This window comes from Euleptes europaea, chromosome 10 (assembly GCF_029931775.1).
Source record: "Euleptes europaea isolate rEulEur1 chromosome 10, rEulEur1.hap1, whole genome shotgun sequence".
Lineage (NCBI taxonomy): Eukaryota > Metazoa > Chordata > Lepidosauria > Squamata > Sphaerodactylidae > Euleptes > Euleptes europaea.
In genome coordinates, this window is record NC_079321.1 from 41,378,116 (window position 1) to 41,402,310 (window position 24,195).

A 24,195-nucleotide genomic window follows, 5' to 3' on the forward strand; every position below is an offset into this window, starting at 1 on the left:
TCTGCCATCTCTTTATTGAACTTTCATTTTTGTTACTCAAAACTGAACATTATAAAAACCAATCCAGCATGAAACTGGGGGAAGTTGGTGGGTTTTATATAATGCTTCACATGTAAAGTGAGAGTCAGTTGGATAAAGTGCCCTACTAACATGGCCACAATACCCATTATGGGTATTATAACTGGCAATTTGGCATGTCAATCCAAATATCTTCAATGTCGCTTCACAGACAAAGATTTATGAAGACAAGAGGTCATGGTTAATGTCATCATCTGGATATCTTGTAGAATTTTTTACTTCCCCCCTAAAGCAAAGTCCCTGGGGTCTCAGAAAGCATTGAACAATTTTATTTTATAGTAGCTGAGTAGAATGACAAAACACCTACTGAAGTTTTGTCTCCTACCCCCTTGAATCTGATGAGCACTGCTAATCCAGTCTCTGAGAATCATTAATCGTAGCACACAGGATTTCAAGTGAGACAATTCTTCCAGACCTTATGTGGAGACTCCATTTTAGATTCTGATGCAGATGCAAACATATTTTAATAAAAAAGCAAGGCTCAGCAAAATCCAAATTCCATTTTAGATCAAAATGCAAACACGGTGTTCTAAAGACCATTAAAGAACATTTTGTGTGATTACTTTCCTTTCTTATACTTTGCAGTATTTCCCTCATTTTGTTCCATAAATTCATTCTGCCCTACACACTCTACTTCTGAATTGTTAACTAACAGTGCATTCCTGAAGGGGGGGGGATGCTCTCAGGAGCCGGCATGACCCATATGCCGGTGTGACCCCTACACCAGCGTCCATCCTACCAGTGTCCATCCCACCAGCGTTCTCCTAGTGCAAGTCCCCGCACCGGCATCCTGGGAGGCATTCCCAGGGCTTTCTGGGGGGGGGGGGGAGCTACCGTTAGGCAGCTTCCAAACCCCTTTCAGCCCGGGAACACCTCCCAGGATGGCAGCGGCCCTGCACCACCTTTTTTTCCCTATGGGGGAAAAAGCCTTTTTTCCTGGTTTTATTTTGGAAAAAAGGCTTCCCCCCCCCTCCGTGGCAGCTGGGAAGCCTCTGAGGAGGATTCTCAGCTGCACCGTCCAGGCTGCTGCGGTTCGCCCCCCCCCCTTCAGGAATGCACTGTAAGAGAACTGAGAAACTTAATTTGAGATTTGGAGTTTAGACTGTCTGCTGCATTGAGTTCCTTCAGCTGATTCGTATCCCTTCTTATCAACGTACGTGCACAAGCTCATCATAGACCACCCACACTTCTGATTTGATTGTACAAATGATCGCATCCCTTTGTGTGATGCTTTGCTGATGTGCACATGCTCTCCAGTACATTAAGAAAACTCCATGCAAAAAGAATCCTGATACAACTTACCAAACCATTTCATTTTGGGGTGTTTGATCAATACAAGTTAGTATACATTACATAAGTGAAACACTATATAAAAAGAATTAATGTGCAATCATACACTATTGTTTTGTTTTATTATGGTTCATATGTGTGTTATTACTGAAATGGTGGGAAAGACATGAAGGAATTAAAAGCTGCAGCAAACTGTACATGTTCCACACTCCATATAAAATGTGCCAGGGGAACATGGAACAATGGATGATGTCTAATGATGTCTTAAATGATTCCACTTTGGAAACCAGATCAGGAACTCAGAATTCCCACACCCAAAGCAAAATTCAGATGAGGAGAAGAAGAGAATACTGAAAACAAACTCAGTACAAAGGCCCACTTAGTTGTATACAACAATAGACACTCATGCGCATCATCATTAACTTGGTCGGGACAACAGGGGCTCCTGAGAAAAAGCCACGCGTAGTCTAAAACCCAGGACACATGGGCTGCTCCCCTTACCATCCCTATATTGCAAGCCTTTCACAATGCCCAACCAGCACAGCTATTCCTGTCAGAAGACAGTGTACAATATAGCAGAGTTTAACCATCCAGAGTGTCTTGTATATGCAGGCCACAACAACCTCATTTAGCAGAGTTTATGAAAACAATTATTTATTTGCATGCATAAGCATGTATTTAATGACACATAATTAGTAACCAAAGTTTTATCTTGGAAGAGGTAGTTGCAAACATAATTACTGGTGATTGCTAACTGGGTACATCACATATGAAGTTCCTGAGAATCAACGCCTATATATAATTCCGCTTGTAATCAAATTTCACTTGTCTGTAGGATTTTAATTGCTCTCTTTCATCACTTTCTTCCAGGCCAGTTGAAACTGTTTTTTAAATGATAAGAAGGGAAGGTAGGGCAGCCAAGGAAAAAAGAGAATTGTGAGGTGATCCGTTTAGCATGACTGTGTTTAATCCTATCGCTTTAACTCCTGAGGACGACGTTATTATATGTTTGAGCCACCAGCCCAGTGTAAGAATGACAAGCTTTAAAGGCATCATATGAGACAGCAGGGTAATCAGAGTTCTCAAGATGGAGAGTCTGTTATTTCCACCTGTCATAAGATCTCAGTGAAATTGGCTGTTATCTTAAGATGGGCACATTTCCCCCCAGTATCCATTACGTTAAGCAAACAACTTTTACAGTTGATTTAAAAAAAATACACTCTGCAATTTAGTCACTGAAAGTTTTGAAGTTCAGTGATTTTTAAAAAGAGCAACATTTTACATGTAGTCACATATTTCCAGGCCATCCAAAAAGGGGGGGGGGGAATCTTTCCATCCGGGAAGTGCAGCACACTTCCGGAGGCAGGAGGCAGGGAGAAGAACTGTTGTTGCACACCTTGTCACTATGCCTTTTTATGCTTCCTGTATGCAGGTCTAAGGGCTGGGAGTAGCCAGAGGTCAAAGCATGGGCAAGAGCCAAGGGGTTGCAACCAGTGAAAGACCAGGAGGGGTGGAGATGTGCGTGGGGGTGTGGCTGTTGGCAACTGCATGATGTCACTTCCGGGGAAACCCAGAAGTTATCTGACACATCTCTAGGATCTCTAGAGAGAAAAGTGGGATATTAACATTTAAATAAATAATAAATTACTAAAACTATTTCTCTCATATCTGCCCTGCTACCTAGAGAATAAGCTCTTGAATGAGTGTGAATTTGGCATTAAGATGAAGGTTTTGGGGTGGATAATTGAAGCTCTGAGATGAGGGTGGAGGGTTCTCTTATTGCTTTGTCACATCTCTTGTTCATTTATAGAGTTGCCAACCTCCAAGTTTTAGCTGGAGATCTCCTGCTATTACAGCTGATCTCCAGCCGATAGAGATCAGCTCATTTGGAGAAAATGGCCACTTTGGCAATTGGACTCTATGGCATTGAAGTCTCTCCCCTCCCCAGACCCCACACTCCTCAGGCTCTGCTCTAAAACCCTTCCACCAGTGGCGAAGAGGGACCTGGCAACCTTATCCATTTAAATGAGTCCTGCACACTAGAATTTCCTACGAGGTAACATCCACAGGTCATGCCTTAGGCCGTTACACTTCATAGATTTTCAAGGAGGATTTATGTAAGTGCCCAATAAGTTACCTTTACTCCACATATGTCAGCTGATGTGGGTCAACACTTTGTTGCATCCTGACATCAAAGAACTTTTGTGTTTGGGAGGGAGGGAAACACGTCAACAACCACTAAACACCTACTGCCAGAAATAGGATAATCTTGATTCATTTTAGTCACAAACAATTTTAACAAGTAGGTTTTTGTTTAAATACAATAGCAATACAAGACCAATACAGCATCAAATAGAGTGACAGTGCTGCATAAAATGGCAACTTAATGATCCACTTCTATCTTAAACTGATTACTTGCTGTGCCATTCTGCTGTTTTAACTGCTGAGATGAATGACAGAGGTGACAGAGAGATAGAAGTAAACCAGGATTCCAGAATACAGTGTCATAAATAACTCAGAGGAACTGATAAATATTCTACGCCTGGGAAAAATAACTATACAGGAGACTGATTGGAATCAATAAACGAAACCAGGCACTGATTCAAATTTAAAGCAATTCTGCATTAGAGAGCAATCCTAAAAAAAAAAAGTCTACTCACAATCCTACTCAGGTCTATTCAATGGAGCTTACACCCAGGAAAGTGTTGTTGGGATTGAACTGATCCTTTTCTATACAGTCAGCTATAGGTGTGATGATATAACCAAGAAAAAAAAATCAATTGCAATGAAAAGCCAACTTCAAGATGTTGCTACTGGGTTCTAAAGTCTGTCTCACCTAATATAAGTTCCAGGTGGAAGTAAGACATGTGTGGCTAAATGTTATAGATCTCGTCCTGAATTTATGTTATTTTATTTGATCTAGTTTATACGCTGCCTTTCTTTTTCACAAGAAGCACTCAAAGCAGCTAATAATGGAAGCAGTATAAGGTTGAATTTTATGCACTATCAGGCTAAGGTTCTGGCAGAGGCAGCCCCATGAGCATGGGAATGGCAATAGAATGGCCAGGGGTTGGGGGGTGGAAAGCCAAGCAACCCAGGTCGCTGAAGAAAGAAGGAGAGGTAGGTGAAATACTCTCTCCTGTTTTTTCCACTAGCAGTAACTCAAGTGGCCTCAAGGGAAAGGGGAAAGTTTACCCATGCCCAGCACTTTCCATTGGGGGTATGCAGGATCCATTCCCAACCTGTGAGGATAAATGCAAAACCCACCATAAAATGTTCACATGAAAACTCATTCTAAGTCCTTGAGACTATAAATGTATTGACTTTCATCTTAGGGTTCCTGCTGGTCTTGCCCTCAGAAGGGTGGAGTTCTGCTTCTGAAAACTGTCTTTTAGAATCAACCCAAGGGGAAAAAATGATATGGAAATGTGGTTGCTCCTGGCCTTCTGGGTAGGGTAGCCAACCTCCAGGTACTAGCTGGAGATCTACCATTATTACAACTGATCTCCAGCAGACAGAGATCAGTTCACCTGGAGAAAATGGCTGCTTTAGCAAATGGATCCTATGGCACTAAAGTCCCTCCCCTCCCCAAACCCCGCCCTCTTCAGACTTCACCCCCAAAAACCTCCTACTGGTGGTGAAGAAGGGCCTACTTCTGGGTGTCATTTATTCAGTATTTGATCAGCCCAAATAATAAGGCCTTGTTCCAGATTCCATCACAACATGAGTCTTATATCAAATCAGAACACAGCCTTACAAATGTGTTGGGGGGGGGTTCAGCAAGGTGGTAGCCAATGTCCATTGCCAGCAGCATTCCATATTAATGTGGAGGCTTGGGCTGTACAAAACCTTCACCTTTAGTTTTAAAAACGTTTTCCTCTCTCTGCAGTATACGGGCAAGAGAGGGGAAATCAATTGCTCTCCAGCCTCAGCCAGTAATGCTTTAGAAGGATCTGTCATCACATTACTAACCATTTCAAAAATGATACAATAACTCCAATAACTACATTTCCCCACTAGAGGAAAAACATATTGAAATATACTGCACATTATGGAAAATCAGATTTGGATACAATACCTTTGCTTTGTCTCTCATAGAACCTTTTCCCAGGATAGACATTTTGGCCCCTGTTTCTTCTTGTAATCTTTTCAAGGAATTTCCTCTTGGACCAAGCAATTTGCCCACAAAATTAAACTGGAAAAATAAACAGAATATTTACGATAGTGATTAAAAGATATGTTCTGGAAGGACAGCAAATGCTAGGTCAAATATCTTAGAAAAAACCCTTGGAAAAACTTGGCATGCAACTTTACATTAAGTAGCAAACAAAGAGCATTGGATCCAATAACCGAGGGTGGAAGGAGTTCACAAAATGGACATTCTGTCTGTAACCTCCTGCAAAGCAGCTCCTGATAGCTGGAGAACCATTAGAAAAAGATGAGGAAGGGGTGGAAGGGGGGCTGCAGCAAGAAGGGGAATCAGCAGACATTGCCTTCATTTTTGCTGTGTTGGTAGAACAGCTTGTGCAAATGACAGAAGTGTTGGTGTGAATTCTGCTGATTTCCTGTTGAGTGACAGCTCACTCTGTTCCCCTGATTCTTTCTGGGGGAGGAGGTACAAGGAGCTGCAGAAGGAAGGAAGGGGGAAGGGGAAGCACACTGGCTCTGGCAAGGTAGCACTGGGTCAAAATCCCATGCTTGACACAATGCCACTGAATGTGTAACTTCAACATTTAGTTCATGTTCCTAAAAATGTGCTCTCAAGTTATTAAATAAAATCTGTTGAGTGGCAGTTGAGGCGAGGTAGGGGCACAATATTGGACAAGGCATTTAAAAAGTAAGTGGAGAGTGCCATAATGAATCTGAAGGGATGGCTTATTTCTACTCCCTGTAGTCTTTTTGCTTCAAAATGACAGCAGTAGCCCATAAGGCAACACTTCCCTGAATTTATGGGCTCCCATCCTTCAATATTTCTGTTTTATCAGGGATCAACTTTAGTTTGTTAATTTGTATCAAACCATAGACATATACTCATTGTCTGAAGAGACTAGCATTTAGAGAATTCTATTATATTTAGAATCAGATACTTTAGAAACTTTCTACTAATTACCCAGTACATTCTTTCTAGAGGGATTGCTCTTGCATGGCTGAGTATTGAGCTGCATAAAATATGTAGGTAGGGAATTTTAAACATTGTCATTACAGTGCAGACAGTAACTAGAGAGTTTTAAAATTTTCTGTTATGGGGCTCTCGTGTATGCATTCTTAGGTTGACCAAAATCTCTCAGAATTAAATAACTTTGCTGTTTAAAATAAATTGCTGAAATTTCAGGTTTCTGAAACTGGTGAATCGAACCAGGGAAATAGAATTCCTTTTTCACACCAAAACAACAACAAGAAAAACAGCCTGTGCAGTTTCTTCTTGCATTTTTCTTCAAAAGGACACAGGTATTTCAGACTGTATGTGTTCTTCCCACAACAGATGGCTGGAAATTAGGACTTCCAATCTCCAGGTGGTGGTTGAAGATTTCCTGGGATTACAGCTGATCTTCATGTGACAGAGATCAGGTCACCTGGAGAAAGTGGCCACTTTGGAAGGTGGATTCCATGGCATTATACCCCATTGAAGTCTCTCCCCAGACCAAACCCTGCCCTCCTCAGGCTCCACCACCAAAATCTCCAGATATTTCCCAACCCAGAGCTGGCAGCACTCCTAATTCACACCTACCAGCACCCAACAGCAACCAAAGAAGAAAGAACGCCCAGATGATATGCACAAACCACCTCCAACACTGTGTGGGCCAGTCAGGTGTGTGTAGGGTTGCCAACCTCCAGGTACTAACTGGGGATCTCCTGCTATTACAACTGATCTCCAACCGATAGAGATCAGTTCACCTGGGGGAAATGGCTGCTTTGGCAATTGAACCATATGGCATTGAAGTCCCTCCCCTTCCCAAACCCCGCCCTCCTCAGGCTCCATCCCAGAAACCTCCCGCCAGTGGCAAAGAGGCAGCCCTAGGTGTGTGTGTGGAGGGGTGTAGAACAAGGTTTGAAATTGTAATTGTCAAGGCCAGAAGCAGGAGAAATAACTACTAACCACCATACAAGTGCTAAACTGACTGGATGATCAAGGGCAGTGCTGTCTGCCTATTTACCTGATCTTCCATGGTATCAAAAATCGTCTCGCAGCTTTAGCCTACAGAAGGACTAAAACTGACTAGAACGTCTGCATTTTATATCCACCTCAATTTCTAAAATCAATGAAAATTTTATTAAGAAAAAAAATCCCCTCCAAAAAGCTAGACGCTCATATTTACCTCACAGACTGATGCAATATTGGCCTATTCATTGGCTCACACCAATAAATCTCGAGACAAGTGCATACACTGAAAGTCCATAGGTTGGCACAGTTCCATCGAGCAGATGGCCAGTAACTCTAAGCAAACATCTTCCAGAGTACAAGTCCATACGGATATAACAAGCTATTCCCTCTGTTTGCAGTCTAGTAATTTTCTGTCAGAATTTGGTAACAAGTTGTGGCATGTAAATAAAGGAAATTTAAAGAGTCATAGCATTAAAATACATTTCCTGGTTAAAAAATAATTGTGCCGAGTCTCCAATGTATCTTTATTCAGGGAAATTTAATGAAGGCCTTCTGGTGGAAAACTGCCTGGTTATTTTTCCCCTCTTACATCTATTAGCATTTTTTATTTATGATCTTCCTTCCAATCTGAAAATAATACCGGTATTGTGTGATGCTTTTCATTATTATTCAGATAATTAGAAGAAGCTAAGAATAGACTGTATATTCGAAAACTTTAGACTGGAAAAAATGCAAAGTCTCTTTAACTATTTGCTAAAATTCCCAGTTCTTCCCTTTGTTAATTTTAACTGTATGAGCACACAGATGTAATTATCACCACTCTATGTCGATGGAGTTATGCCCTACATGTAGTTATCTATTAGTCTATTTTGCTGTGTGCAAAAAGTGGCTGGCTATAGGGGCAGACTGACCATTTGCTTTCCCGGTGGAAATCGTAGCCATTGCTCTAAGCACCACTGCCCGTCCCAACTGTGGGGCTGAGGAATAGGAATATGCATGCCACTGGCATAGGGAGCCTCTGTGCCAATGCTCCTCCTCATCCAAGATGGCAAAGAGGAGCACAAGCACAGCAGCACTCAACTTCACCCTATGCCAGCAGCAACAGTATTCCCCCTCACTAGCCCCACCACGGCCAGGCCAGCAATGAAGAGCACAGGTAGAGCAGCACCTGGATGGTGCATCTGGAGAAAGAAACATGGCAGTGCCTTCTTTCACCCTACTAGTTTGGGTGGGGTGTGGCTGGCAAGAAGGAGTGCAGTGGTGCCACCTTTCTCTTCAGTGGGCTGTCTAGCCCTTCATAAGGTGAGGAGTTAGGTTTGCCAGGTCCCTCTTTGCCACTGGTGGGAGATTTTTGGGGTGGACCCTGAGGAGGGCGGGGTTTGAGGAGGGGAGGGACTTCAATGCCATAGAGTCCAATTGCCAAAGCAGCCATTTTCTCCAGGTGAACTGATCTCTATCGGCTGGAGATCAGTTGTAATAGCAGGAGATCTTCTGCTATTACCTAAAGGTTGGCAACGCTATGAGGAGTGTGTGGCAGCAGAAGTGGTCATGGATCTTTTCCAAGGCCATTTTGGCTTCCTGGTCTGCCTCTGACTGGCTAGCAGTATGTCCTAAGACTGCCTTAGAAACAGTCTTGGTATGCTATGCGTCCTTCTTTATGTGCTGACTCACAACATGAACAGCACAATCCTATGCATTTTTAGTTAGAAATAAAATCCACAGAGTTATAGTTGTGATAGTTTCAGGTGGGTAGCAGTGTTGGTCTCCAGTAGAAGACCTGAGTTAGAGTCCAGAAGCAACTTACAGACTATCAAGATTTTAGGGGTATAAGCTTCCAAGTTTCAAAGGCCTCTTTGTCAGATGAAGGGACCCTTGACTCTCAAAAGCATTTAACCTTAAAAACTTTGTGGGCCTCTAAAGTTCAATGATATGTACTCCGGAGTAAATACATATAGGATTACATCATAAAAGCACATCTAAGTTTTCATGATTTATGTATGTACATTGTTCAGGCAGGACCCAAAGCCAGGGAGAATCAATTTCAATTTCACCCATCCCAGGTTTTACATTCCCGTTAAAGATGTAGAAAATCAAAAGGCAATTTTAGAGTAACATATGGAACCCTCCCTTTTATTTTTCCATTCCTGCATTGTGTCTCCTAACCGGTTCTACTTAAGCAAAAAACAGCTTTACCCTTATCATCAGTAAAGCTATCGTCACTAATACTATCTGAAAATCCACTTTCCCCCTGAAAATCTGCCCTGGCTTGTAGTTCTCTGTGACATGACATTTTTGCAGGGGGAGAGAGGTAATGTTATCCCACCCAGAAGGAATCCATAACCCAGTTCTCTGGTTACCTATCCATTATGTCTGCTGTTCATCATTGCCTGTTCTCACCTGGTGGCTATATTCCCACCCTGGACAGCTGAGTTCCTCTTCATTCATCATTGTTTCCTCTTAATGAAGCCCCACTTTCTTCCTTAACCCTGTATCTTTTATTTGTTGTAGGACTCTGAGAAATATCTTTACCTGTTTTGTACACAAAACCAAGACTTGGCTACTGCAAAATCAAAATTATTGCTACTGTCCTACAGACTTATTTGGAAATAGGCCCCATAAACTGTAAACCTGGGCAAGATTGGCTCACACTTTAGTATAATATTTGTACTAGTGGTATTAACACCTATAGTAGCAGTAATAATAGCAAAGAAGGATTTATGAAAAGGTATGTGAACACTGCCTTACAGACACACCTACCATAAAGAAAATACTGAATGTAAGATGACCCCCACACATAAAAGAAGATTATATACAAAAACATATGATGCAGAATTTTAGACAACCCCTATTAACAAAATGCAGCCCCACCATCCACCTGATTTGGGGGGCTCACCCCTCTCCTCTGCACCATCTGTCTCTGCCAGATAATGTGAAGGCAGAAAATCCATCCATCAGATGAGTTGCAGAGTTGCTTTCTGCCCCATGACACAAGGATTGGAGGCTCTCCTTTACTCTTTCTGCAAAGGTTGCGGCAGATGCTAAGGTGGTCCCAACTCCCTGGTCAGCTGGAGTGAAAACAGTTTGTGTAACCCAACTGATAGGTGGGTACAAAAGGCCTGGCTAAAGAGGTGTGAGGGCATGACTCCCCAGTCAGATGATCATGGAGCTTGCCACCCCCAACCACTTAGTGGTTCCAGTTGGTTTACCAGAGTTGTTTAAAGCCAAAAATTGCTTAAAATATCATTTGTTGTTGTGTTAACAGGGTAGTTCTAGTCCATTCAGCCCAAAATTCACCACTTTCTGGAAAACAAATCTTTGGAAAATATATGGAACAATACATGTTGTCATGGTCCAGACAGTTATTTCCAGAAGAGTGGTTCCATATTTGGAAATTATTTGGGAAAAACCATAATGATCTCCATATTTTTTTTAAGTTGTGTTACCTGGCACAATTCTATAGCATCTCTCTTCTTTGCCTGTATCTCTGCCATACAATATCCACCCTTCCTCCTAAGTGGCATTGGTTCATAATTCATGATTTATACCCACATATTGGCACTTCTCAGTACACTCAAAAACAACTGGGACATGCTCAGAGGGAAGTAGTGTTGTGCAAAAAAAATTCAGTAAATTTCGGGTTCGGGTTTATTATTGATTCATGGGATTTGTTGCAAAGTCAGACCCCTTGACCAACTGGCCTTACTCTAAGTCAGGACTTCTTGTACTCACCAGAACTTAGTACTGACACCTGAAGGGGAATTAGTGGAAATCAGTACAATGAATAGCAGTATTTTTTTGTTTGTTTACAAAAAAAGCACTGCTGTAACCGTGCATTCCTGAGAATCTGGCTGAATCTCTTTAGGAGGAGGTGTGACCTCGCCGCCAGCATAAGTGCGTCTAATCATGGCGTCTAAACAAGGATGGCGTGGTCTCCCTGTGGCGCAGACTATGGCGGAGACTTGCGGTGCCAGCATGGGGGGGCATTCCCAGGACGGGGTGGGGAGAGGAGCTGCCAGTAGGCGGCTTCCTGTTCCCTTTTGCCCCATTACACCAGCGCCAAGAACAGTGTTGCTGCGCCTGCTTTTTAGCAGGCACAGCCTCGCTGTTCTCTATGGGGCAAAAGGCCCCGTTTAACAAACAAAAAAAAAAGCAGCAAAAAGGCTTTTTTGTTTGTTTGTTTATCGGCATAGCCGGAACAGTTTTAGGAGGAGGCTCACCTGCGCCTTCTCCCCGTCGTTCCCCTACACCAATTCTCAGGAAAGCGCTGAAAGCCAATAAATTTCTGTTGTTGCCCTCCATGGTTCTTGGATCTGTTGGCATTCAATTGATAGATGTGCATGCTGAATGGAATGCTTAGGGCTGGTAGAATGTGACAACACAGGGGGTAAAATTCCTTTATTGGCAGCTGCTTATGTAGGACATAGTTGCAGGAACAAAACTGCTTCTCCCCAGGATTTGGCTGGAATTTTCTGAGTTTCAGTTTTTGCCTCTGAACTTGCCATTTTGACAAGGTTAGTCTGTAGTCAGTGCTTATGCGCCTTCTGATAAATTCTTATACCACTACTGAACATTATGTGACCATAAAAAAAAAAAAAAACATTTCAAAGAGGGCTTCAGAGAACGTGCCCATGCTCATTCCCCAAAAGAACCAACAGAATAAAGTCCCAAACATTGCAAACATTTTTTGAACAAAATGGCTCAAATTTTACAAAAAACTAGCAACAAATGGATGGAGCTTTACATATACCCAAACAATAATTTGCAGTTTGCTTGAGTCGTTTTCAGTCACCCATATTTTATATTAGTCTTTCTTATGTAAATTTCTAGCAAATTATATAGAAACATACTTCAAAAGAATTGCTGCACAGACATACATACCACACTTTGCAAATATGGTAGCTAAGCCTCATATGAATATATGCATCAATCATGTTACCGTATTGGAGAATAATTCACTGATGAAAGAAAACAGCATCATACTATTTTAAGTCAATGGAGAATGTTGTGTTTGCAAGGTCTATCAATGGTTTTATGAAACATTTTTAATTACATGATCAGCCTGTATTATGTATTATATATAACCTGGATGACATCCAAGTTAGAGGAGACTTAATTATTTCAGAAATTGTATATCAAAATCTAATTAAAGGATGCATTATAATTCACTGGAATTTTGATTTCATCATTAATAGCAATTATAATTAAGGCAGCACTTACATAGTGATTTGCATGTTCATAACACAGTGCAAACATTAATTTTCTTATTCCAGTCATGTTTTTATTCAAAGGAAAGCACTTATTTTAATTTGACTGATGTGCCCATGCTCATTAACATCAGTTTAAAGAGATAGTATTTATTTTAAAGCAGTTCTGCTTAAATCCCTTGCCACTTACAAAGCCTCATTGTCCAACATGAGAATATGTATAAGGAAGTAACCTGAAAATGAGCTATAATACTAGAATTTACAGGCAACCAGTGAAGCTGATAGGCAGTACATTTTGGACAGACCAGAGAAAATACTTCTTCATTCAAAGAGTGATTGATCTATGGGATTTGTTGCTGCTGGATATAATGATAGTCGGTTGGTTAGCTGTCATTAAAAGGGGACTAGACAAATCCATGGAGGTTAGGCCTATCAACCACTGAGCTTTGTGGCTAAGCAGGGATATGAATTTGACTCTTCCACTGAAATAAGAGGAAAGGGTCTGATAAAGTGAAAACAATACTATTTGTACCATGCAAGGGCTTTAGAAGACTTGGTTTTTATATGCCGACTTTCTCTACCACTTAAAGAAGAATCAAACCAGCTTATAATCATCTTCCCTTCCCCTCCCCACAACAGACACCCTGTGAGGTAGGTGGGGCTGAGAGAGCTCTACGAGAACTGTGACCAGTCCAAGGTCACCAGGCTGGCTTTGTGTGAAGGAATGGGGAAACAAACCCAATTCACCAGATTAGCATCTGCCACTCATGTGGAGGAGTGGGGAATCAAACCTGGTTCTCCAGGTTACAGTCCACCACTCCAAACCACCTCTCTTTTGAGGTCGGGGCCATAAGTGGAGCCAATGTGGTCTGACCAACCATTCAGTGGGTTAATCTGGATCAAGCATGAGGGCTATTTAAAATACAGGGCTCACCAAGTCCCATCCAGAGGGATATACCCTCCAACTAAAAAGAACCAGCTTCAACAGCTGCTCACACCACCAGGCTTCCAAAGGAGACTCCCTCCCCTGCGCAGATGAGCAGTCTCCTTCACAACAGTCCCCATGGTCGAGACTTCAGTTACCTCCGATATCACCCCCCCCCCGAAAACCTGCTGTCCCCAAGCAGAGGCTTCATTTGCCCACACAGTGACCATCTCTTGAAATCAGATTTTTGATGACCATAATAAAGGACTGTTCACAGGATGTCATTTGCCACCAAAAGAAATGTTTCCCATGCCTTATTATTATTATTATTATTATTATTATTATTATTATTATTATTATTTGCATTTAAGCAGTTTCCCTCAGTTTGGAAGCTAATTTGCATGGGCATTATGCTATGCGCCCCAGATATGAACGGAGCCCTCAGACTTTGAAGCACCAGCGTGCTTCCACCAGTTCTCGGCAACGCTCAACTTCTAAACCTGAAAACTTGACAACTCAGTTCTCAAATGCATGGAGGATGGGGGCAACCCCTTTTCTGGCCCATAAAATTGGACCCCCTGTCCCAACGTTCACCAAACTTTGGTGTCTGTCTAAGGAGAGTCCCTTGCAGCTATGCTGGAAATTTGGGGGTGCTACCTCCAAAAATGCCCCCACAGGAGCTTCGGAAAAAATCTCTATAGACTATAATGGACTTGATTTTTTGGGGTAAACCCGGAAATAAAGCCGAAATACCCCTTTACTAGTATGGGTTTTCAGCTTAGTCCGGGTTTACAAAAAAAACTGGTCCCAATAAACCCAAAATTTACTGAATTATTTTTTTGCACAACCTGAATCACAAGACAGAATTTTGTTGCCTTCTCTGGATTATTTTTTTGCACAACCCTAACCACAAGACAGAATTTTGTTGCCTTCTCTGGAATCCTTCATGTAATGAGTTTCATACTTTAATCTGATTGGAACAAAGTGCAGGGATCTGAGGAAATCTGTGGATAAGTGCTGGGTATATGTGTGGAAAATTAGATGGATGTAACAGGAAAAGGTTAAATTGTGGAGGAAAATAGAAAACGAGAAAAAAAACTGTATATCGGGTTGAATATGTACAGGTATATACATGTTTATGTGTTTCTCTTCCTCAAAAAAGTCAAAGTATAACAAAAAAGGGGAGAACCAATAATATCCCTAATAGCATCTATTTGTGTGTGCATTCCATATTTTGTGTGTGTTCCTTAGTGACTATTTTGACATGTACTAGTATGCATCCTATAATATACTCATATATTTGTAGGCAGCTCTTCAGTCCTGTCAGGACAGAGCATGGAAAAATCTATCTGTTAGTTCTTCTTCGAGTTAAATTATTGGAAAACACTTTACTAGATGGGTAATTTCTCCTGATTTCAGAAGGGAAACCAGGCCAGGAGCAAACACTATGGTTGTTCAACTAGAATAGCAGTGGGAAAATATATGAAAAAAAGAAAGCCCTGTATTAATAACATCCAGTATAGGCTAGCACTTTTCCACTAGCAACTTTTATATCAAAGGTTAGTGTTTGGCTCTTAGTTTCTAAGAGGATTATACAGTTAATACTCAATTGGCTTCTAAAATGACATTAATAGGAGCTTCACTTCCTTGGTATAACAATCCTCTCTCTTCCTTGAAATTTATACTTGATAGCACTGAATTTAGAATTACTGTCACATTTGTTTTCTCACCCTGAAGGAGTTTTCTCTTTATGCAACTAGTTATTTGACAAATAACAATAACTTCTGATGCTTCACTACTGGTAGCAGGCAATAATATGAGGATCCCAAAAAGACAAATAAGTTGGTTCTAGATCATATCAAGCCTGAACTCTCCTTAAAGCTAAAATGACTAAACTTATGCTTTGGTTACATTCTGAGAAGACAAGAGTCACTGGAAAAGACAATAATGCTTAGAAAAATTGAAAGCAGCAGGGAAATGGATTGACTCAATAGAGGAAACCATGGTCTTAGGGTTGCCAACCTCCAGGTGCTCACTGAAGCTCTCCCGTGATTACAACTTATCTCCTGGTGAGTGATCAGTTCACCTGGAGAAAATGGCTGCATTGGCAGTTTTACTCTATGGCTTTGAAGTCCCTCCCCTCTCCAAACTCCTCCTTCCTCTGGCTCCACCCCCAAATTTCCAGCTATTTCCCATCCCAGAGCGGGCAACCCTACCCAGTTCTCAGTTTGCAAGACCTGAGCAAGGCTGTTAACGGTAGGATGTTTAAGAGGAATTAATTAATAGTATCACCAACACCATAAGTCGGAAGCGATTTGACGGCACCTAACACACACACACACACATGCAGTATTTAGCAGTGGGTGTGTCCCTCATAAGGCTTTTTAAAAATAGCCCCTTCTAGTCTCCTGTATAAATGCATGATGTGCATTAACTTTATAGAGAACCAAAGAAGGGATGGTCAATCTGGAAAATCTTCTGTTCCCTTTTTCATTGCAGATGCCCACAATTCACCCGATTTAAAAAACAAAACAAAACATGAATTGTTGGGGGACCCCTCCTGGTCAACAATGTCCTCCAGTTACTGCACTAGGTAGAGCCTGAAGTCTAGAAAGGGGAGGGAGTTGTTTGCATCTACTTATATGTGATTAAAAAAAACACGCACAGGGCAGTCATACGTAGAGCTAGACTGTTCTAAGCCCATTGAGTTGAATGGACTTAGAAGGGTATAACTGTTGAGGATGGCCCTGCTTTTAGACAAATCCTTCTGGTAAGAGTAATTTGTGAATTAACTCCTGGAGTCCAGCATTTGAGAACTCCAAGTTCTTCCACCTTGCCGAGTCTCAAGTAATTCTAAAGAACTTTGTAGTCTCTTCTCTAGCCATCAAGCTGCTCCTGGATGCCAAGGACAATTGGGACAAGATAGGCCAACCCGTGAGTCCCTTGTAACAAGGGGCTTCATGAAGGAGAAGTAGAGAAGAGGCCAGGCATGCCTCCCCTCTTTGACTTTTATGCTTCCTTTTCATTATTTGATGTCCAAAGGGGGAAAAATATTTTTATATGCATGACTAAAGCTGGACAGAATGAAAAAAGCAATCCTCTCATTTTTCTTCCTAAATAAGGGTTTTTGTGTGAGCACTATAATTGAGTTAATCTGAGTTGCCCTCCAGATTCCTCGTAGCCCTCCCTACAAATCTGCATTGATTCCCATGACTGAATTGAAATAAATGATTCATTACGGAAATGGCTTTTCCCAGCTAGAAATACTATTTACAATGTTTCATTATTACTCTGTTATTAAGAAGCATCATGCACACTCAGGACAAAAACCCATTCAGCAGGAAGCCAGAGATGGGAATAATGCATGTTTTTCTGAATGCTAAGCTATTTAACAGACTTCTTGGTCATTTTTCTTATCATTATAAGCTTTGGAGACACAATCATCAGCTTCAGGCTCAAGCTAGCCAGAGAATTCCTCAGTGATCACTTGTTTCTGGGCAATAGTCCTACTCCAATGAATAACTGATTATCACACTACAAAAGCAGCATAATTTGTCCTTCTACAGTATTACAGAGGCAGGAAAAGAAACACTGAAGAGCTGCAACAAAAAGATAACAACAGATTGTTTATAGCAAGAGATTTGCAGTAAGTGGGAAAGAAAATGGCAAGTCAAGAATTTTGTCAGAAGCATGGTAGAACTGTAGTAACCACTTAATTTACATAATCCCAGCTGCCTGTAAACTCTGGAAAAATATGCCATTAATGGGAACATAAATGCACACATGGGTTTTCTTACTTCTGCTAGTTTAAACTACCGTAGTAAGGAATTTGGAAACTGAGAAGTGTTAGAATTTAGTCCTTCTTCGAATTATTGACACAGCCAGTGGTGCCAGGAATTATACAAATAAAACAAATAAAAAGGAGGTTATGTATAGCAAGAGATAATTTCAGGACAGCCTGAAGAAAATGCATCATACAACTTAAGGAATTTGTTGTCACAATAAATGTGGAGGATGGCTACTAGCGTTGACTCGTTTTAGACATTCTTCTACTAAATGGGTGTTGCCAGGGTGCTGGCAGTTGTTCTTCTAGGAGTTGGCCTTTGATCTTATTCTCATCACACTGCGGGTGAAAACACATGGTCGCTTTAGACTCCTTTATTTCCTGTTTCAGTCAGGATTCAACACATGCGTTTCGCCGAACGTGCGTTCGATCCTGGCTGAATCCTGGCTGAAACAGGGAATAAAGGAGGCTTAAGCGATCATGCATTTTTGCCCAGTGCCTTCTCTGAATGACTTCAGTCCATATTAGTTGTCCCTATAGCATGGGTATCAACCATGTAAGTAAAAGTCATATTTTCAGTGGAAATCACAGACATGGTAGCTACCCACAAAGTCAAAGGAAGCCACTCTTATGAGTACGGAAGCAATTGTTGAAGCATCTGAAACCACAAATGAGGCATATCTAAGGAGTTAGATTCCCCCTTTACATATGCCTCTGCATATTATTTATGTGGCTGCTAACTACAATGTTAGTGCACGAGAGAGAGGCAGGTGAAAGACTTTATACAGGCCAAGACCCCCTATGGCAGCAACCGTGAAGGTGGCAGTAACCTTGTAAAACTTGAGGTATATACAGTAGGCTTTAGGTAAGTTGAACAGAAACTCAGACAGATTCATAGAAGAATCTAGCCTACTAGCCATGAAAAATAATGGTCAAAATTCCACGTTCAGAAGGTATATATTTCTGAATGTCAAGAGACAATATCCTGGACTTGGTGGCTTGATATTTGATCGGCTTGATATAATATTTGTTATTATATGATCATATCCCATTTCATATTTTTTCTGGGACTGAACCTTAATAAAGTAGGTAGCTGGCAAGCTCAAATTAAGCCTTATGTAAAAGATTTTTAAAGCACTCCTATGACATCTGCATGTGTTCCCCTCTCCGTTTGCTACTAAAAGGGAACATGTTTGTGTGTTGTTTCACACTGTTAAATAAGTTAGGTACATTTTAAAATGATCCTTTCCTCAATGAAAGCTTTACTGGAATTTCATATTTCTCTGAAAGCAGAACACAGTCCCGATTGACCTGCCAATGAAAGGTAATCAATGTCCCAGTGTCTCCCAGCAAAATTTAGTACAGCATATCTGAAAACATATCCTGTAAATCAGAGACTAAGCAGGAAAATAATTTATTAGAACTCATAAATATCTGTCTATTGTATATAAAATGGGTTCCTATAACTCATTTCCCCCCTTCAGCTTCATAAATAAAACAAAACGTAGGAACTGCAGTATTATGTTGTACACTAGATTAGGTAAGGGTCCTCTTCCCTTCATTATATTTGTAGTTCTCATTATCCACTTTTGGATCTGTGCTGCATAATTAACAAGTGTATCACAATAAGCCAATAACAACCACTATCTTGTGAAGAGAGGCAGAGGAGCTAATCAATGACATTTCAGTTCTTCCATAAAATCTCAGTCTATTGAAAACAATGCTCAGTGAACTATTGGGCTAAAAATTTAGTTCTCAGCCCTGGATGGTGTTTTCACAAGAACATGGTGTATCAAAGCCCACAGATATTTCATGTTTACAGTATTTTATCCAGCACATAAAGACCATTTGGCATAAATTTATGATCAGATGTGAACAGTGGTCAGGAATCTGAGGCTGGGTTCTTAATGGGATTTAGGTTGTAACCATATTCCCCAGAGATTATTCCAAACTGTCTAGCAAGGCGATTTTAAACACCTTCCTAAATCCACTTAAATCATAGGGCTTAGAAGGGTGTAACTCTGTTTAGGATTGAACTGTAGGTCAACTTTGGTTGAAAAGAAATCTAATTTCCTCATCCAAAGTTGAGATAGGCTATTAAGACAGACATACCTCCCCTCCAAATTCTGAATCAAGGTAAATCCATTTCAGTGCCCAGGAAACTATATCCCATCCATCCTTCAAAGAGCTCAGGGTGGCATATATTGTTCTTCCCTCCTTGATTTCATCCTCACAAAAACCCTGAGTTAGGTTACGCTGAGAGAGAGTAACAGGCCCAAAGTTTCATGACTGAGCAGCTTCTGAACCTGGTTCCTCATCTGACACACTAACCACTACAGCACTTTGGCTCTCTGAATTTAGAATCTAAGAAAGGGAAATAAATGCATTTTGCTCGTGCACGCACGCACACACACACACACATATAAAAGAAACATGTGTGGTATTGAAGCATTACCATTTCACTGGAAATGTTGGGTGTATAGTAGGAATATTATGCATCATTCCAATTAGCAGAAAAATAACCAAGAGTCCTCTAACACAGTTAGTCTTCTGGAATGTATCCCAACTGGCAGGATTTCACTAGGCCTGAGAATTGCAAATCTCCACCCTTCAATTCATTAACAATTAACTGATTAGCCCTGTTTCATCCTTCCTTCTGGCAGCTTTATGGCCAATCCACCTCTTGCTCTGATCAAATTTCTCCTGCCACACACAAATTCTGTTCATGCCAGAGAAAGGTTATAGATAAAACACAGCTGTGTTATTGTCACAGCTGCTTTCTCTCTGTGTGTGTATTTGTGCTTATGTTTAATCATCTACCTTGCTTTTGTTCTTCAGAAAAGTGTTTCTTTTTGGCTTACCATTGAATGCTCTAATAATATTTTCAGATGGCTATCTGAAATAGATGTTAATCTATTGCTGCAAAAAAAAATGAGGAATCTTGTGGCATCTTAAATAGACAAATGCATTTTTATTCCAGCATAAACTTGATGAACTAGAGCCTGGGTGCAAGTTTATGCAGGAATAAAAAATGTGTTAGGTATTAAACAAGACTTGCGACTATGAAGGAAGTGACTTTGCACTCAGCCTCTTCCAGGTTACTTAAAACTGCAACCCAATTCCAATAAAGATGTCTAAAAATTTTAGGATGGAAATGGTGATAATAACATTATTTTTTATCCACACCACTGGCCCCTCTGATTTGATGCTTTAAAATATGCAACAGCTGCTGCTAATCCTGGGAAAAGCATAAGAAATTAAATTGTGATCAGTCACAAAACCTGCAGGACCCTCCATCCAAAAATTCTGAAAGAGATGATCAATGAGGGAGACTAGCTGAAATACAAATGTGTCTGTCATTAGCACCATATACATATATGTCGGAAATGGCCATTTTTAGAGGAAAAAAGCCACCAGAAGCTTCTGGACCAGATGGAAATTCTGAGGAGAACCAGAAAGAGAAGGTGAAGGTGGCAGCATTACTACTGGGAAAAGGACAGCAGTCTGGGTCACAGAGCAGCTTTCATGCTAGAAGAAGGTAAAATGAATTGAGTGGATGAGCTTTAAAAACAGCAGATGAAAAAGTGAGACAATAGAAATCAATACAATCATGAAAGATACAGAGTATGTTACAAAGAAGTTGTCTGTATGCTTTAAAAAAAACACCCATGGGCCAGTGCTGATTTGAGAGATGAGGTACACTAAAAAGCCTGACAACGGCTATCAAGGCAATGAACGAGAATGAAACCGACACCCTGTGAAATCTAAGCACAATATTGTGCAGGATAGCAGAGGAGCAGGCAGTATAAGGCTCACAGGTGACTCACTCACAGACTATTTATTCCAGAAAAGAATGAGGAAAGCTTTTCCGGGTTGGACTTTTGAGCTGGACCTTATATTGACCATCCCTGATCTAAGAAATGGTGGTCTTTCCTCCCCCCTTTTTTTGGCTGGTACAACTGTGGCTTGCTTGTAGGAAGTCGAGTCAGCCCGGGCCACCGGCTCCTCTCCATCTGCCATCTTGGGAGACAAGGGGAGGCCAAGAGACTGGAGCACAGCTGTTGCATTCAATGCCCTCTGCTCCACAGCATGGAGATTCCAGAGGTGCTGAATCATGGCTGCCTCAAATGTGATGGTGACAGGTGTGACAGCTGAAAAACACGTGGGTGCCTTCAGAGGTGGCTGCAGCCATCCCCTTTGGGAAATGACTAGCCATCCCCATCAGGCCGAGCTTACCATTGTTGTCAGTTTGGGCCATGGTGGGGGCCTCCCCTGGGATGACAACAAGGGAGAAATCCATGAGCAACTCCACGGATCCGCCCCTGCCCCCCCCCCCAACTGCTGGTGTGTCAGAGATCTCATGGGAGCAGCCAGGCAACATGGGCAGGGACAGTTCTCTCTTGCTACCATCAGCAGGTCAGGCAGTGTGTGGTGAGGGTGAGCTGCTCTCAAGACTGTACATTGACTCTGAACCACCAAAGCTTCCCTTCAACGAAAGGTCTCCAAGGGGGAAGGCGCTGACTTCAGGACCAGGGAAAAAGTGGTCAGCCATCAGGGGAAGGAATGAGGGGAATACTGGGTGTATGTGGGCCAAGGTGTCAACAGGTGATCTCATCTGGATTACCTCGACCCCATGGCCGGCCACCATGACGGCAGTAATGAGGGCCTGCACGAGGCTATCTGGGCTGGTATTTGGGCAAATGTTCTATGGTAGAAGTCATAGAAGGGGATAGCAGGGAGATCTTGTAAACTTGCAGAGTGATAGAGGACAACCCCAGTGAAAATGTGAAGGGGTCTGGGTCTTCTTCTCAATTCACTTAGACTTTCTGAATTAGAGGAACAAGCACACCTCCCCCTCCATTTTGAACTTTGCTGGAATCACTAGTTTTTAGGGTTTTTTAAACAATGGCGCAGGTCTCAGAGGCTCAATTCAGAGATGTTCTTAATGCCTCCCAGGATGCAGCGAACACAATCAACATCTATTCATTATTGCTGAAAGGTGTCCATAGCATTTCTCAGGAACTGTTCATAATACTGCAATTATATTAGCCCCTAACCTTCAATTGCTGCCTAAAGGAGAGAAAGAGCATCACAACAGTAAAATATTCAGAATTTCAGCTCCAGAAGTGAATATCTTGGAAGACTGCAAAGGTTGATTTGCCTTAACCACTGGTGTCCCTTCTCTAATACTAGCTAGGACTTGTAACTGTAATTATGTATCCTCATGTTGTCTCATTCCAAGATGCTTTCCCTCAATATTTGAGTATTTGATCAGAATACATGCAAGACCTGAGCATCAGCAACTGCAGTTTTGTATGGAAAGCTCATTTTGTGTTTCAGATTAACATAATGATAGAGACGCAGCACAAAGGCAAACGTATTGTGAGGATTTCTAATAGAATTAATGTGGCTTCTAAGAAGGAAATTTTATTTTTAGTAAACAGTCTTAATGGAATAGTGTCTGGATTTACAACTGCAATATCTTAAGCTTATCAAAATATTTCTTGCCTATCTCAAATAGAGCGCAGCCTATTAAATACTTCATTAAATTCATTCTATCCATTACAGAAACACGATTTTCATGACAAATCAAATTATTACAAATGTTTGCTTTCCCGTTCAAATGAAAGTAGGTGGTTCACTGAATTAAAAAGAGAGAGAGAAAGTTTACGCTACTTGTGTATTAATGAAGACAGAGAGATAAAAAGAACATAAGGGCCCTGCTGGATCAGACCAGTGGTCCATCTATTCCAGAATCCTGTTTCATGCAGTGACCAACCAGAAGCCCTAAAGAGCCAGCATCCAGGGGATAGAGGCCAATTCCTTCTCCTGATGTTGTCTCCTAGCAGTTTATTGCCTCTGAATATGGACATTCCTTTTTGTCACTATGGCTAGTTGCCATTGGTGGACCAAACTTCCATGTATCCATCTAAACTCATTTAAAGCCATCTATGTCCATTGCTATCACTGCATCCTTTGGTAGTGAATTCTGCAATTTAAATACTCATTGAGTAAAGTAATATTTTTTTAGCATGTCCTGGATCTACTGCTCATTACCTTCATTGGTTGCCCCTGAGATGGATTTCTCACTAAGCAGGCCTACTCAGCAATAATTCCAAGTTTTTAGGATTGCAGGTCAACTGCCTGCAAAGAATGTCAAATTTTCAGAGAACTAAGAATCTCTGAGGGGAAAAATAGGCAAAAATGTAGCAGATTTTGGACATTTCTACAAGCACATCCAAGCCAAACCACTATAAGTACCTCTGGACCTGATCCAGGCAATTTTCCTCACCTATTCCCCCCTTCACTATGTTCTATACCTCCTGAAGGATACTCAGTCTTCATTAGGATGTTTTGGGGATTCCCACCCCCTGCACCTAACTTATTTTTCTGCATATCTGGGAGTCACCTAAGTAAAATGAAGCCTAAGTCACATCTCATTGTGTGTTGTTTGTCCCTCATGCAAAGCAAAATTATGAATTGTCATGCCATTTTCCATTTCTTTGAATTTTCCGGGTGAATTTATGCAATTATTATTTTATATCAGTTACATATAAATGGCATATAAATGGTATATAATATTTATATATAAGTGGCATAAAAATGCTGCAAAAGAAACAAACAGAGAATGCCAGAATAAAAATGGGCAACATGTAAAAACTAACACCATACAAAAATGAAGAGACAAAAATATTTGCATAATCATACATCTCTAAATATGATGTAATCAATAAACTTGGTGCTACCCAAATACTAAATTTGCTGTTAAAAAATAGCCTAAGTCCAATAAAGATAGTTTCCATAACAAGAT

The 24,195-nt window shown here is 41.1% G+C and overlaps 1 protein-coding gene across 5 annotated transcripts in view; it reads right to left on the reverse strand.

Moving 5' to 3' along the window:
* Positions 1 to 24,195, reverse strand: part of KHDRBS2 (KH RNA binding domain containing, signal transduction associated 2) — a 430,380-nt gene that overhangs the window by 235,714 nt on the left and 170,471 nt on the right. For all 5 annotated transcript variants that reach the window (XR_008933669.1, XR_008933671.1, XR_008933670.1 and 2 more), the window contains exon 3: positions 5,447 to 5,563. Coding sequence is in view for 2 of the 5 variants with exons in the window: in XM_056856626.1 (XP_056712604.1) it covers positions 5,447 to 5,563 (117 nt within the window). In the remaining 3 variants the exon portion in view is untranslated. The remainder of the gene's footprint in view (positions 1 to 5,446; positions 5,564 to 24,195) is intronic.